Source organism: Vulpes vulpes, chromosome 14, assembly GCF_048418805.1.
Source record: "Vulpes vulpes isolate BD-2025 chromosome 14, VulVul3, whole genome shotgun sequence".
NCBI classification, from domain to species: Eukaryota; Metazoa; Chordata; class Mammalia; order Carnivora; family Canidae; genus Vulpes; species Vulpes vulpes.
In genome coordinates, this window is record NC_132793.1 from 89149225 (window position 1) to 89164539 (window position 15315).

Below are 15315 nucleotides of genomic sequence, written 5' to 3' on the forward strand. Positions count from 1 at the left end.
ATCAGGGATATTTCCATTTCAAGGGAAACCAGTTATGGAGTCTCTGATAAAGATTATCCAAATAATGATCCTATAATTTACAAAATTATGACTGAAAATGTATTATGACATATAACAGGGAAAAAGTCTACTAATTTGTATTGCACATAAGTGGATAAGACATACCACAAATGCTAAATAATATAAAGTAACTTATAACTGATATAATCGTAACTGCATTAAGGGGTTTGGCTAAGATGTAACTGTTGTTTAACTGAAGTGATCAACAAAAGCAAAATCAAAAGTTTCATACACATTTCAGGGGATGTTCATAGCAATGAGCCATTTAAATAAAACTGTGGGGAACATGCTACAGAGATGAGTTGTAACTGTAATTATGCTTTTACTTCTCACTGCAAACAACTGATTAACTGCTAAAAAGTAACAAAAGTTTTTTTAGTTAAAAGTAGCAGAGTATTTTTTTTTTGCAGTAATTAAATCAATTAGTATCCAAAAAGGAATGGTTACAGTAGAGAAATAGGGTATAGGGGAAATTTAAAAAGCATTTAATTGGTGGAGGCAGGCAAATTAGATTCCTACACAAAAAAACAGTTAAAGAATCTTTATCTTAATTACTCAAATAAAATCTATATTAAAATTTCATTTCTTCCTTTATAGCTAGTTCTGCATCATTTCACATGGTTTTAGTATTTTCACCAAGAAAATCCGTAATTTACTGAAATAGTTTTCTACTATTAACAAAACTAAGCCAAAGTATATATCTTTTGAAGTAGTGGGGAAAAATTCCCTCTTTTGAATAAAACTGAAACAAAATCTCTAAATGCAAACAAAAAAGACAAAAGAATTAGGCTAATTTAAAATGCTATTAGAACTATGAATGGAAAGTTATCTTTATAAAAATATTTTGCAGAGGAAGAGAATTAAAAGGGAAAGCATACAGATTCTCCTTTTTGAAGGTTTTGCTTTAAAACACGACTTCTGAATAAGATGGAAATAATGCCAAAAAATTCCTTTTATTTTCATTTTAATTAGGTTGGCAGAATTATGAGATACTGAAGGATAGCAGATAAGGGGGAAAAAAAGTGAAAAATCTCCCCCCACCCCACAACTAAAGCACTATTCACAAAATGAAAGTATTATTTATGTCATTTTCTTCCATTTCATTCATTTTAAAGTTGTGGGTAGTTACTGACCTAATGAAATGATTAAGACATATTAAAACTGTAACTTCATACCCAACGGATCTAGTTTCTTATATTAACTTTAAAACTCATACAAAGCAATCATAGATAAAACATTATATTATACTGCTGTACATAGTACAATAGTCTATTTTGTCTCAATTAATAGGATATGTTTATAGCATAAGTGGGTTATTACATATCAGTAATTATATCCTTCTAACAAATGATTCATAGAAAAAAATATATACATAGTAGCAACAATTAGATCATCCCAAGAAATAATTTGGAGGAAAAAATATATATATATAATTGATTTATAATTTGGATGTGAAAAGCAATGATAGTTAAAGTTATTAAATGGAAGATTAATTATATCTTCAATTCAGGCATTTCTAGATATATGTGTTACCTCAACAATATCCGAGTTGGTTCTGCTTTCATGAGGTTCATTATATTCTGTATACTTGAGAAGAACTTTGTCCATGTCAGTGCTGGCATACTGAAACAGTTTGTTAGAGCTGTTGAAAATGATGAGTGCTATTTCACAGTCACAGAGCACACTAAGTTCATAGGCTTTCTTCATTAATCCAAACTTTCTCTTTGTAAAAGTGACCTAGACAATCAAAGGAAAAAAAGGTACATTTTTAGCAAAAGTATTAGTAGTACTTGAATACAGGGTACCTAAAGAGGAGTCTTATTTTAATATTGAGTCATATTCCAAAGCTGAAAAAGCCTCCTAGCCTCATGCTCCACACGAGCCTCTTATTCCCCGCTCTGCTCCAAGACTACAGTCCTAAGTTTAACTTGTAACTCCTGACAGAGCAGGTTTCCCTTTATCCCTGGCTGCCAGTGTGCTGCAGAAGGCAAAGAACCAGAGAATGACACAGTTGACCACTGGCCCTTTACCATCCAGTTTAAAATTCACAGTCTAGGGTCAACAAATTCCCCCAATGTCTAAATTCTCTGAATATTTCTTCCAGTTTTTTTTTCTTCCAGTTTCTAACTGGAACTTGTCACCTCAAGTCTTCTCAGAGATCAATTTTTGTTGGTTTAAAACATTATACCCACTATGCTCAAAGCCTGAAAGTAAGTCCTTTTTGCTCCTTGTTCTATCTTACAAGTTATTTTTCCTTCCTTCCCCTTCAAAAACCCCAGGTATCACCAAATAATTCTCCTTTTGATGAGCACCAAGTGACCATCATGTACTGATAACTTTCATCTGATACTTTTCTTTCTAGCCCTGCTCTTAGCTCTAGTGACTTCAGTATCTGTGTAAAAAAAAAAAAAGAAGAAAAGAAAAGAAAAAAAGAAAGAAAGAAATTGCAACATCTCCCAACCTCCAAATGATCCGCTTCCACCACATGACAAGCTCCCACCTACTGTCATACCTTTAACTATACCATCATCAAGAACCACACACATCACCTCCAAAATCTCAATTTCATGTATTCCATTTTGCCTCCTATCTAGCTCTATTTTTGTATTCTCTCTCCAGAAATTCAGAAATTTTTTAACCATTATCCAATCCTCCAATCCATTTACCTCACCACTTTGTTACTGTCTGTTCTCATGTCCTTTCTTCCCTCACTAGGGTGATGTGCCCCTTCAAATCACTAGGTTTTTATCCTTTGGAAAACCAACTGATATTATTGAAACATAGATTGTATAAGTAGAAATTCAGAGCTTTTCACTGCACTGAAAGTAATATCCAAATTCATTAAGCAAACAAATTATGTAACCTCAAACTCTCTATCTGAAGTTATTTCCCAAATCTCTGATATGTGTGTACATATGTACATGTGTATGTCTTCCTTAACCACCAGCTACTTTCCTCCTTAGGAACTTTGCTATTTTCCCTCCCTGTGGAACACTCTCTACTACCTGTGCCTAATGGTTCCTTTCCTTACCTTGTGAAAATAAATCTATCATTATTTAATCTTTCAAAACAACCCTTACAATACAAATAATTTTATATAAATGCATATACACACACACACAAATGGAATAGTGTTTTATGCTTGCCTCCCTACTTTCCCTTGCACCAACATAAAGCCCCTTAACCAGTGTTGTTGTTTTTTAAGATTTTATTTATCATAAGACACACACACACACACAGAGACATAGAGAGAGAGAAAGAGAGAGAGGAAGAGAGGCAAAGTCATAGGCAGAGGGAGAAGCAGGTTCCATGCAGGGAGCTCAACGTAGGATTTGATCCCAGGACTCAGGGATAATGCTCTGAGCCAAAGGCTAACGCTCAATTGCTGAGCCACCCAGACGTCCCTTAACCAGTGTTTTCAACTTAGTATTTTTCATACCACGGTTTTGTGCAAGACCATATAACCATATTCATACATACACGTATACATACACAAGGGATTTTGTTAGCATTTGACAAAACCGGGACTCTTTCGATAGGCTTTATTTTACTCATTCAACCACATCAATTTTAGGCAAAAAAAAAAAAAACCCCACAAATTTTATTTTTATTTTTATTGTCATTTTACTCCAGCACTACAATCGTTATAAAGGTGGGGGGGGGGGGGGGGAGGCTAAAAAAGCCTAACCTAAAAAACTCATTACCTCTATAAATTGAGACAAATTTGCTTGACCCTAACTAGTTTTTTTTAGATTTTGTTATCAAATCTGGGACTCACATAATTCTGAGTTTAAGAAGGTTGGACTGCAGCATCTCTAAAAAGAATGTCTGTATTTAAGATCCCAAGTGCCTGCAAAGATTTTCACATGATCTATATTTAGGCATATCTTTATTGTTGAATTTTTTTAATTCAACAGTTATAAACATTACTCAGTGTTCATCAACATATGTGTACTCTCAATCCCATTTATCTATTTCTCATATCCTCCCACCCATCTTACCTCCCTTCTGGCAACCACCAGTTTGTTCTCTGTATTTAAGTCTTTTCATCTTTTTCATTTGTTTTGTTTCTTAAATTCCACAAGTGAAATCATATTGTATTTGTGCTTCTCTGTCTTATTTCAATTAGCATTTTACCCTCTAGGTCCATTCATGTTGTAAAATGGAATGATCACATTCTTTTTTATGGCTGAGTAATATTCCATTGCATATATATACAATACCTTCTTTATCCACTCATCAGTCAATGGACACTTGGGTTGCTTCCTTATCTTGGTTATTATAAATAATGCTGCAATAAACATAGGGATACATAAATTTTTGTGGATTAGTGATTTTGTTTTCCTTAGGTAAATACCCAGTGGTGTGATTCCTGGATCAAAGGATAGTTCATTTTTAACTTTTTGAGAAGCTTACAGTTTTCCATAGTGGCTGTTCCAATTTGCATCCCCACCAATAGTACATGAGGGTTCCTTTTTCTCCACCACCTCACTAACTCTTGTTATTGCTTGTCTTTTTGATTCTAGCCATTCTAAGGTGATCTCTTATTGTGGTTTTGATTTGCATTACCCTGATGATTAGTGATGGTAAGTATCTTTTTATGTGTCTGCTGGCCATCTGTAGGTTTTCTTTGGAAAAATATCTATTCAGGTCCTTGGCCCATTTCTTAATCGAATTACTTGTTTTTTAGTATTGATTTATATAACCCTTTTTATATATTTTGGATATGAATCCCTTTGTTGGATATATCATTTGCAAATATCTTCTACCATTCAATGGGCTGCCTTGTAGTTTTGTTGATGAGTTCCTTTGCTATACAAAAGCTTTTTATTTTGACGTAGTCCCAATACTTTAGTTTTACTTTTGTTTCCCTTGCCTTAGGAGACATCTAGAAAATTGTTTCTACAACTGATTTCCAAGAAATTATGGCTATGTTTTCTTTTAGGAATTTTATGGTTTTGAGTCTCACATTTAGATATTTAATTCACTGTGAGTTTACTTTTGTGTATGCTTTAAGACAGTGGCCTAGTTTCATTCTTTTTCAGGTCCAGGTCCAGTTTTCCTAGTACCATCTATGGAATAGACTGTCTTCTCCCCATTGTATATTCTTATTTCTTTATTGAAGATTGACCATATACGCATAGGTTTCCTTCTGAGCTCCCTATTTTGTTCTGTTGATCTATATGCCTATTTTAGTGCCAATACCACACTGTTTTTTTATTACTACAGCTTTGTTGTATATCTTGAAATCTACCACTGAGATCTCTCCAGCTTTGCTGTTATTTCTTAAGATTGCTTTGACTATGTGGAATCTTTTGTGGTTCCATGCAAATTTCAAGATTATTTGTTTGGTCTGTGAAAAATGTTATCAGTATTTTGAAAGGGATTGCATTAAATGTCTAGATTGCTTTCAGTAGTGTGGACATTTGAACAATTTTTGTCATCCATGAACATGAAATATTTTTACATTTGTTTGTGTCATCTTTAATTTCTTTCATCAATGTTTTATGGGTTTCAGAGTATACAGGTCTTTCACTTCCTTGGTTGAGTTTATTCTTAGGTATTTATTTTTGGTATAATTTTAAGTGGGACTATACTCCTAATTTCTCTTTCTGCTACTTCATTATTAATGTATACCAATACAACAGATTTCTATATATTAATCTTGTACCCTAGGACTTGACTGAAATCATTTATCAGTTTTAGTTTTTTTTTTTTTTTAGTGGAGTCTTTAGGGTTTTTCTACATATAGTACCCCATGTCATCTCCAAATAGTAACAGCTTTACTTCCTTACCAATTTAGATGCCTTTTGAATAAAAGTGGTGAGAATGGACAACCCTGTCTTGTTCCAGGTCTTAGAGAAAAAGCTCTCTGTTTTTCACCATTAAGTATGAGATTAGGTATGAGTTTTTCATATACTGCCCATATTATGTTGAAGTATGTTCCCCCTAGGCCTAGTTTCTTGTGAGTTTTTTATCATGAATGGATGTTGTATTTCGTCAAATGCTTTTTCCCCATCTATTGAGATAATCATATAGTTTTTAGCATTCTCATTAATAAATCACATTAATTGATTTGTGAATATTGACCCACCCAAACTACTCTTGCATTCCTGGAATAAATCCCATTTGATCGTAGGAAATGACTTTTTAAAATGTACTACTGGATTTGGTTTGCTAATGTTTTTTTATTGAGGATTTTTTCATCTATGTCCATTCTGAGATACTGGTATGAAATTTTTCTTTTTTGGTAGTATCTTTACTTAGTTTTGGTATCAGGGTAATGTTGGCTTCACAACATGGAATCCTTCCTTCCTCTTTTACTTTTTGAAACACTATGGAAACAATAAGTATTAACTCTTCGTTAAATGTTTGGTAGAACTCAACTGTGAAGCCATCTGGTCTTATATTTTTGTTGGGAGTTTTTGATTACTGATTTAATTTCATTGCTAATAATCAGTCTGTTCAATTTTTTTTTTAATTTCTTCCTGTTCCAGCTTGGGTATGTTATATGTTTCCAGATATATAGAAATATAACCATTTATTCTAGGTTGTCCAATTTGTTGGCGTATCATTTTTCATAAATATGAGAATATTTTGTATTGTATTTTTGAGGTGTCAGTTGTTATTTCTCCTTCATTTCTGATTTCATTTATCTGAGTTTTCTTTCTTTTTTTTTTTTTGATGAGTCTAGTAAAGGTTTATCAATTTTGTTATCTTTTCAAAGAACTAGTTTCTGGTTTCATTAATCTTTTCCAATTTTAGTCTCCATTTCATTTCTTTCTGCTCTATATTATTTCCTTTCTTCTACTGGCTTTGGGCTTTGTTCTTTTTAAGCTCCTTTAGGGATAAGGTTAGGTTATTTGACATTCTTCTTGTTTCTTCAGATAGTCCTGTATTGCTATAAACTTCACTCTTAGAACAGCTCTTGCTGTATCCCAAAGATTTTGGACCACTGTGATTCCATTTTCATTATCTCCATATATTTTTTTTCATTTACTCTTTGATTTCTTGGTTGACCCATTCATTGTTTAGTAGCATCTTATTTAGCCTCCATGTTATTTGTGTGACAAACTGAAAATCAACAACTCTTCTTAGATCCCTCACAGAACTGAGGTCAAAGAGCAATTTCTGCTCCCCAATTTGGATACAAACAAGCAGATACAAAAAATCATAAATCAGCAGAAACCTTCACAAAAAGTACCAGCAGGGTAGGAAAACCTGAACTGTAATTGAGGAATTCCTCGAAGCTCAGAGTAGACAAATACAAAAGTTAAACACTCCACCGGGGGGTTAGGGGGCAGGTGCCCAGGCTTAAAGCTGCATGCATACACTTTTGAGTTTTATGCCCATCAGGTTCTCACAGTAAAGATCAGAGAAAAATCCCCTTGTGCTTCTAGCAGGGCAAGTGGAAAAAGTAGCCATTCTGAAATATGTCAGAACATCCTGTTCTTCAAAAGGCCTGCCTTTAAGACAAACTATTTTACCAGAGCCTAACTTAGAGGTATTTTTTAAAATTTTTTTTTAAATTTATTTATGATAGTCACACAGAGAGAGAGAGAGAGAGAGAGAGAGAGAGGCAGGGACACAGGCAGAGGGAGAAGCAGGCTCCATGCACCGGGAGCCTGATGTGGGATTTGATCCCGGTCTCCAGGATCGCGCCCTGGGCCAAAGGCAGGCGCCAAACCGCTGCGCCACCCAGGGTTCCCTAACTTAGAGGTATTAAAAAGAGCCCAACTGACCTTGGGAGAAAGAAATATCCAACACCAGTTCCCACTAGCCTTTAACATGGGCAAAGGGAAATATTCAACTTTAAACCCCTCTATCCATTTTGTCCCACCTACAGATGGGGGGCAGGGACTGAGAAACACAAAGTTCACAGTGCAAAGGCACAGGTTCACTAAAAGACCGAGAAACTAATCATAGGACTACAAAACACTTTCCCTCTCCCCATACCTTACTACTTCATTATCAAAGGCCTTTTTTTGGCAGTTTCTTTTATCCAGTACATCATGTCTCGCTTCAACAAAAAATTACAAGGCATACTTCATGGCAAAAAAATACAGTCTGAAGAGGCAAGGGGAGCATCAGAAGCACTCAGATATAGCAAAAATGCTGAAATTATCAGACCACCAATACAAAATAACTCTGATTAACATGCTAAGGGGGTCTAATGGAAAAAGCCGAAAATCCATGCAAGAACGTGGATAATGTAATTAGAAAGATGGAAATTCTCAAAGTTTTTTTTTAAATGTTGATGACAAGAAAGGGAGACAGAACATAAAGACTCCTAACTCTGGGAAACGAACTAGGGGTGATGGAAGGGGAGGAGGGCAGGGGGTGGGGGTGAATGGGTGACGGGCACTGAGGGGGGGCACTTGACGGGATGAGCACTGGGTGTTATTCTGTATGTTGGTAAATTGAACACCAATAAAAAATAAATTTATTATTAAAAAAATAAAATAAAATAAATGTTGATGACAAAAAAAAAATAGAAATGAAGAAAGTTTTTAATGCACTCATTAGCAGGCTGGAAACTGATATGGAACTCTAAGCTTGAGGACAAGTCTATAGAAACTTCCAAAACTGAAAATCAAAGAGACCAGAGACTAAAAAAAATAGAACAGGATATCCAAGAACTGTGGGACAACTAAAAAAGTATAATATACATAATAACATGGATACCAGAAGGAAATAAAATGAAAAATAAAATGAAAGTTAAGAAACACATGGAGCAAAAGCATCTGAGAATTTCCCTCAATGTCAGACAGTAAACCACAGATCCAGGAAGAAATGCAACAACCTCTGACCAAAAAACCCCCCACAACAAACAAAAAACCTAGAAAAAAACAAAAAAACTATATCTAAGTATATTATATATAAGCTAATAGAAAGTAAAAAATAAAAAATCTTGAAAGTCAGAGGAAAAAACACCTTATATACAGAAGCACAAATAAAAGAATTATACCCAATCTCTCCTCAGAAGCAATATAAGGAATAAGATAGTGGAGTGATATATATAGTAGTAAGAGGAGAAAACCCACCAATCCAAAATTCTGTATCTTGAGAAATTATACTTTAAAAATACTTTCTCAGACAAACAAAATCGAGGGAATTCATGGTGTGTAGATGTGATTTGTAAGAAATGTTAAAAGAAATTCTTCAAAAAGGAAATTCTAATAGATCAGAAACTCAAATCTACATAAAGAGAATGAATAAGGGAAGATAAATTAAAATCTTCTATTTTTTTAAATTCTTACCTGATAGATGACAATTCGTTCAAAATAATATTAGCAACAAAGTATTAGATGATTATAGTAGAATTACAGCAATGACAAAAGGAATGGAAGAGAGGAATTATGAAGATTTGTTATTATAAGGTTGTTGTACTACCTGTGAAGCTATAACTGCAGTGTTATTTGAAAGATTTGGATTCATTGCAAATTTATATTGCAAACTCTAGGGTAATCACTAAAAAAATAAAATACAAAGAGAAGTATAACTGACTTGCTAAGAAAGGAAAGAAAATAGAACCACATAAAATATTCAACTGAAACCACAGAATGCAGAAAAAGACTAAACAAAAATAGGAACAAAGAACTAGGGCAACTAAGAGAACACAAATATGGTAGCTATTACTCTATCACCAATCACTTTAAAAGTCAACAGTCTAAATACCCCAATTAAAAAACTGATTGTCAATGTATCAAAAACAATACTCAATTATATGCTGTCTACAAAAAAAAAAAAAAAAAAAAAAAAAAAACCTCACTTCTGGGACAGCTGAGTGGCTCAGTGGCTGAGCGTGTCTTCTGCTCCGGGCATGATCCTGGGGTCCTGGGATTGATCCACATCAGGCTCCCCGCAGAGAGCCTGCTTCTCCCTCTGCCCATGTCTCTGCTTCTGTGTGTCTCTCATGAATAAATAAATAAAATCTTAAAAAATAAAAACCCACTTTCAATAAAAGACACATAGAACAATAAAAGTAAAGGAGAGAAAAATAATACTTTGCTAGCATCAATCAAAACTAACACAGCTACATTAATTTCCAGCAGGGCAGACTTCAGAGCAAGGAAAATTATCACAAAGAGGGGCATTACACAATGATAAAGGAGTCAATTCTCCAGAAGACATAACAATCCTTAAAACATATGAACCTAACAACAAAGCATCATAATATGTGAGGCAAACTGACAAAACTTCAAGGAAATATAGAGAAATTTACTATTGTAGGAGGAAACTTCAACATAAGACATGTAGATATTAAATGCGTTTAATGTTACCCAAGAGAAGAAAACAGACATCTTACCTAAATTTAGTGAGAAGTATTAAATTAAACTACACTTTGTTTACTACATTTCTATCAGAAATGCTGAATATCAGTTCCAACAGGAAGAAAATCAGTAAGGGCATAACTAAACTCAACAGAATCATTAAGCAACTGAATATAATTGACAGTCACTTCATCCAAAAACAGAAGAATACACATTACTGTCAAGCTCACATGGGAATATTCGCTAAGATAGACCACATTCTGGACTATAAAACACCTTGACAAAGCTGTAAGACTAGAAATCAGATAACACAGGTTCTCAGATGATGATAAATGAAATAAATTAGTAACAGAAAGTTGACTGGAAAATCCCCAAATCCTTAAACAGCATACTTCTAAATAACACCTGCATCAAAGAAGAGATCTCAAGAGAAATTAAAAACTATTTTGAACTAAATGAAAATAATACAACTCAAGTTTTGAGATGCAGTGAGAACAATGCTTAGAGGAAAATTAGCATTAGGTGAATAAATTGTGAAAGAAAGATCTAAAATCAATAATCTAAGCTACTACCTTAAGAAATTAGAAGAAGAACAAATTAAAACCAAAGGAAGCAGACAAAATAGTAAGAATTAGAGCAGAAATCAATTAAATAGAAAATAAGAAATCAATTGGGGAAAACCCACAAGACCAAATACTGACTCCGGGGGAAAAAATAAATAAATTGATAAACCTCTAGCCAGGTTAAATAAGGAAAAGAGAAAAGACACAAATTATTAATATTAAAAATGAAAGAAGTGATACAACAACTCAATCCCAACTACGGATCCCACTGACACTAAAAAAGATTAATAGAGGAATAATATGAATAACTCCATGCTTACAAATTTGATAAATTAAACAGATCAATTCCTTGAAAGACACAAACTGCCAAAGGTCACACAAGAAGAAATGGATACAAGCCTATTCAGACCCTCTATTATGGAATCAGTAGTGAACAACTTTTGAAAATAGCACCAGGCCCAGACGGATTCACTGGCAATTTCTATCAAACATTTAAGGAATTATACCAACACTTTACAATCTCTTCTAGAAGACAGAAGCAGAGGCAATACTTCCTAACTTATTCTGTAAGGCCAAGACAACCTTAAATATCAAAACCAGACAGACATTACAAAAAGCTAAAACTACAGGCCAACATTTCTTATAAACATGGATGTAAAAATACTCAACAGTATTTAAGAGAATCCAACAATATATAAAAAATATGTATACCATAACCAAGTGGGATTATGCCCAAGTATGCATGGCTATATCAACATTTAAAAACGATCCAATCTAAAAATGGGCAAAAAAGGGTGCCTGGGTGGTTCAGTTGGTTAAGCATCTGATCTTGATTTCAGCTCAGGCCATGATCTCAGGGTTGTGAGATCAAGCCCCACGTATGGCTCTGCACTGGGCATGGAGCCTGCTTAAGATTCGTTCTCTCCCTTTCCCCTCTGCCACCCCCCTCCCTCTCTAAAAATAAAAATAAAAATGGGAAAAAGATGTGAATAGATACCTCAACGAAAAGGATTATACAGATGGTATAAAAGCATATGAAAAGACACTCAACATCACAGGGCATTAAGGAATTGCAAATTTAACGATGAGATACTACAACATGCTTTACTAAAATGGCAAAAATGAAAAACACCAACAATACTAAATTCTGGCAAAAAATGTGGAAAAACACAAGAACACTCATTCATTGATGGTGGGAATACAAAACACTACAGCCACTTTGGAAGACAGAATGTCAGTTTTTTATAAAACTCAATATACTCTTACCATATACCCAACAATCCCACTCTGGTATTTACCCAAATGAGTTGAAAATTTCTGCCTACATGAAAACCTGCACATGGATATTGACAGTAACTTTATTCATAAATGCCAAAAGGTAGAAGCAACCAAGATTTCCTTAAGTAGGTGAATAAACAAACTGTATATCCAGACAATGAAATATTATTCAACTCTAATAAGAAATGAGCTATCAAGCCATGAAATGACAGCTAGGAACATTATATGTATTATTACTAATAGAAGAAAACAATTTGAAAACACTTATTACTATATGAACTATATGGAATTCTGGAAAAGGCAAAACTGTGATCAATAAAGAGACGAGTGGTTTCAGAGGTTAGCAGGAAGGAGGATTCTTTAGGGCAGTGAAACTACATTATACATTCAAAACCCCAAGGACTGCATAACACTGAGAGTGAACCCTAAAGTAAACCATGGACCTTGGACAGTAATATGTCAATGTAGCTTTGACAATTTTAAAAAATGTACAACACTCTGATGTGAGATGCTGGTAGTGGGGGAACTGCATTTTGTGGGAGCACAGAGTGTAAGTGAACTTTCTACTTTCTGTTTGATTTTGTGCGAATCTGAAACTGCTCTAAAAATAAAGTCTACTTATAAAATGGGTAAAAAAAGAGAAAAAAGTCCACAAGTATACCATTAAATAGACTTTAGAATTGTGAAACAATGTTAATTGCAGTATTTTCTCTTTTTACCATCAGCTATGATATGGTTTCCCTTCCATGAACTTTGTCTAACACTGATTTAGACTGAACATTAAACATTACAATAGCTACTGAAGAAGCTGAGGATCTCTAATACAATTCAAAATAATTGTTTCCGGGGATCCTTGGGTGGCTCAGCGGTTTAGCGCCTGCCTTGGCCCAGGGCACGATCCTGGAGTCCCAGGATCGAGTCCCAGGATCGAGTCCCGCGTTGGGCTCCCAGCATGGAGCCTGCTTCTCCCTCCTCCTGTGTCTCTGCCTCTCTCTATCATAAATCAATCAATCAATCAATCTATCTATCTATCTATCTTTAAAAAAATAATTGTTTACAAAGTTTTTTCACATGCATAAAATTAAGTGACTATACTATTACATTACAGATGTAACCTATACGTGTAAAAGAGAAGCAACAATGAAAATGCATTTCACTGTACAAATGAAAGATGTTCCTTATTTCTTAGTAAATTTCATTTCCTATGTAGTATGATAAAATTAAAATGTAGTATAATTTAATAGTTTTCATTCTATTTAGGCACAATGTCTATTTTCTTCCTTTGGTAACATCAAATGCATTTAATATCTACAGGTCTTAGCACTTAACTATTTATTCTCATAATTTTATAGAGCTCTATCTCCTTAAATTCTTAAAACGTTGTAATGCCTTTATATTTCTCAGTATAAAGAGTACAAAGTGCTAAATACCATATGACCACAGAAATATCCTATTTGCTAGTGAACTAAGTAAAAGTATGGTTGAGAGAAAAGTTGTTTTTTTTTTTTAATTTAAACTTTCGTTTGACTGGAAAAATTATTAGGCAAAAACAATCCAGCCTGCTTATGGTACTTATTTATATGAAAGTTGGCCACACATCCAAAATACTTTTTATGAAGTATTTTTGAATACTGGCCTATGTTTGGTATTTTCAAGTTCTCAATATGAAAAACAAATTACAAGTAAAAAAAACACGAACATCTACTGAAATGTTTGTTTTTACAAATAGATTTTGGAAGCAAACAAAAAGGAAACGGAATTCAAGGGGGTGAAAACAGGAGGAAGAATGAAAAGATATTGATTACAGTTTAAGGTAAAACCATTCTGCCCAGAATATTAGATTGTAACAAAGTAACAAGGTACAAAGGAAGAAAATAAGCCTTTGGAGTCTACATTTTGCCTCTACCTTAGCATTTACAATTAGAAATTTTTGGTTGTCATACAGGTATTTTCCTTCTAGACATCAGTTTTCTAAGATATCCAAAAGTGAGTATCATCAGAGTCTAATTAGTATACACTGTTAATTAGTAATGTTGCAATACAGCTACATTTCAGCTCATAAATTTCATGTGAAGCAGATAACATAACCTACAATTAGGCTGGAGAAGACTGACTACATTAATTACAACTCAATATTCAACTTACTATTTCAAGACAAATACTATATTAAAGCTGAAGATTTCAAAACATTAAAATGACATAAATTTATTTTTAACTTCAACAGAAATCATATTTATTTTCAATCAAAATGGAAGAATGAAACCATGTTTACTCCTTTTTAAAGTCACTAAAAACATGAATGAACCATTGACCATGGGTTTTCTTCAAGGAAAAAAAAGGCCTCTAAAACATAAATTTTCATCTGCCAAATTTGGGTTTCACCTGGAGAAATTTAAATACAAATGAGATTCTTCACAAAAGTGGCAATGTCACAGCCTGTAAAGGTTTAGAAAAAGATCCTTTGATTAGTGCTGTAAGATTCAAAAGTGTGGGAAGGCCATGAAAGAAGTGAGGAAGAAAAACCTGTAGCAATCCTGTTTTAAATGCAGAATAGGAAGGGATATAAAACAAAACAAAATAAAACATAAAAGGGAATTTTAAAGAAAAGCTTCTTAGGGCGCTTAGGTCGCTCAGTGAGTTTAAGTGTCTGACTTCAGCTCAGGTCATGATCTCAGGGTCCTGGGATTGAGCCCATGTAGCGTGAGGCTCCACATTCAGTGGGGAGTCGGCTTGTCCCTCTGCACCCCCCCCCTCACACTCTTGAGCACTCTCTCTCTCTAAACAAAATCTTTTGAAAAAGCCTCTTTTGTTAACTTGTACCTAACATCACTGCCAAAGATACAATATAATGACCTAAAAAAAGGAGCTAGTATCACTCAGAAAAGAACCAGGAAAAAGAGAAATCATAACAAGGATTAAAGCCACAATAAGGAAATTCAAAGAATAAAAATTAAAATGAATTAAGATGTTGGGTATGGTCAATAGACACCAAGTATACTAAAAAAGCATGGAACAATTGGAAATGAAAAAATATTTGTTTAAACATAAAACAATGTCCGAGAAATTTCTGCCTGTGCTCTTTTTTGGGATTTTGGTTTCAGGTCTTATATGTAGGTCCTTAATCCATTTTGAATTTATTT

General features: G+C 33.9%; 1 protein-coding gene across 49 annotated transcripts in view; it reads right to left on the reverse strand.

Annotated features, from left to right (window-relative positions):
• Window positions 1–15315, reverse strand: part of MEF2A (myocyte enhancer factor 2A) — a 166376-nt gene that overhangs the window by 60773 nt on the left and 90288 nt on the right. For 39 of the 49 annotated variants that reach the window (XM_072737148.1, XM_072737146.1, XM_072737141.1 and 36 more), the window contains one exon: window positions 1594–1797. In XM_072737148.1, the coding sequence (XP_072593249.1) occupies window positions 1594–1797 (204 nt within the window). Of the gene's footprint in view, window positions 1–1593; window positions 1798–4283; window positions 4352–15315 lie in introns of all 49 variants that reach the window. The other 10 variants (XM_072737151.1, XM_072737171.1, XM_072737155.1 and 7 more) reach the window with 1 other exon arrangement.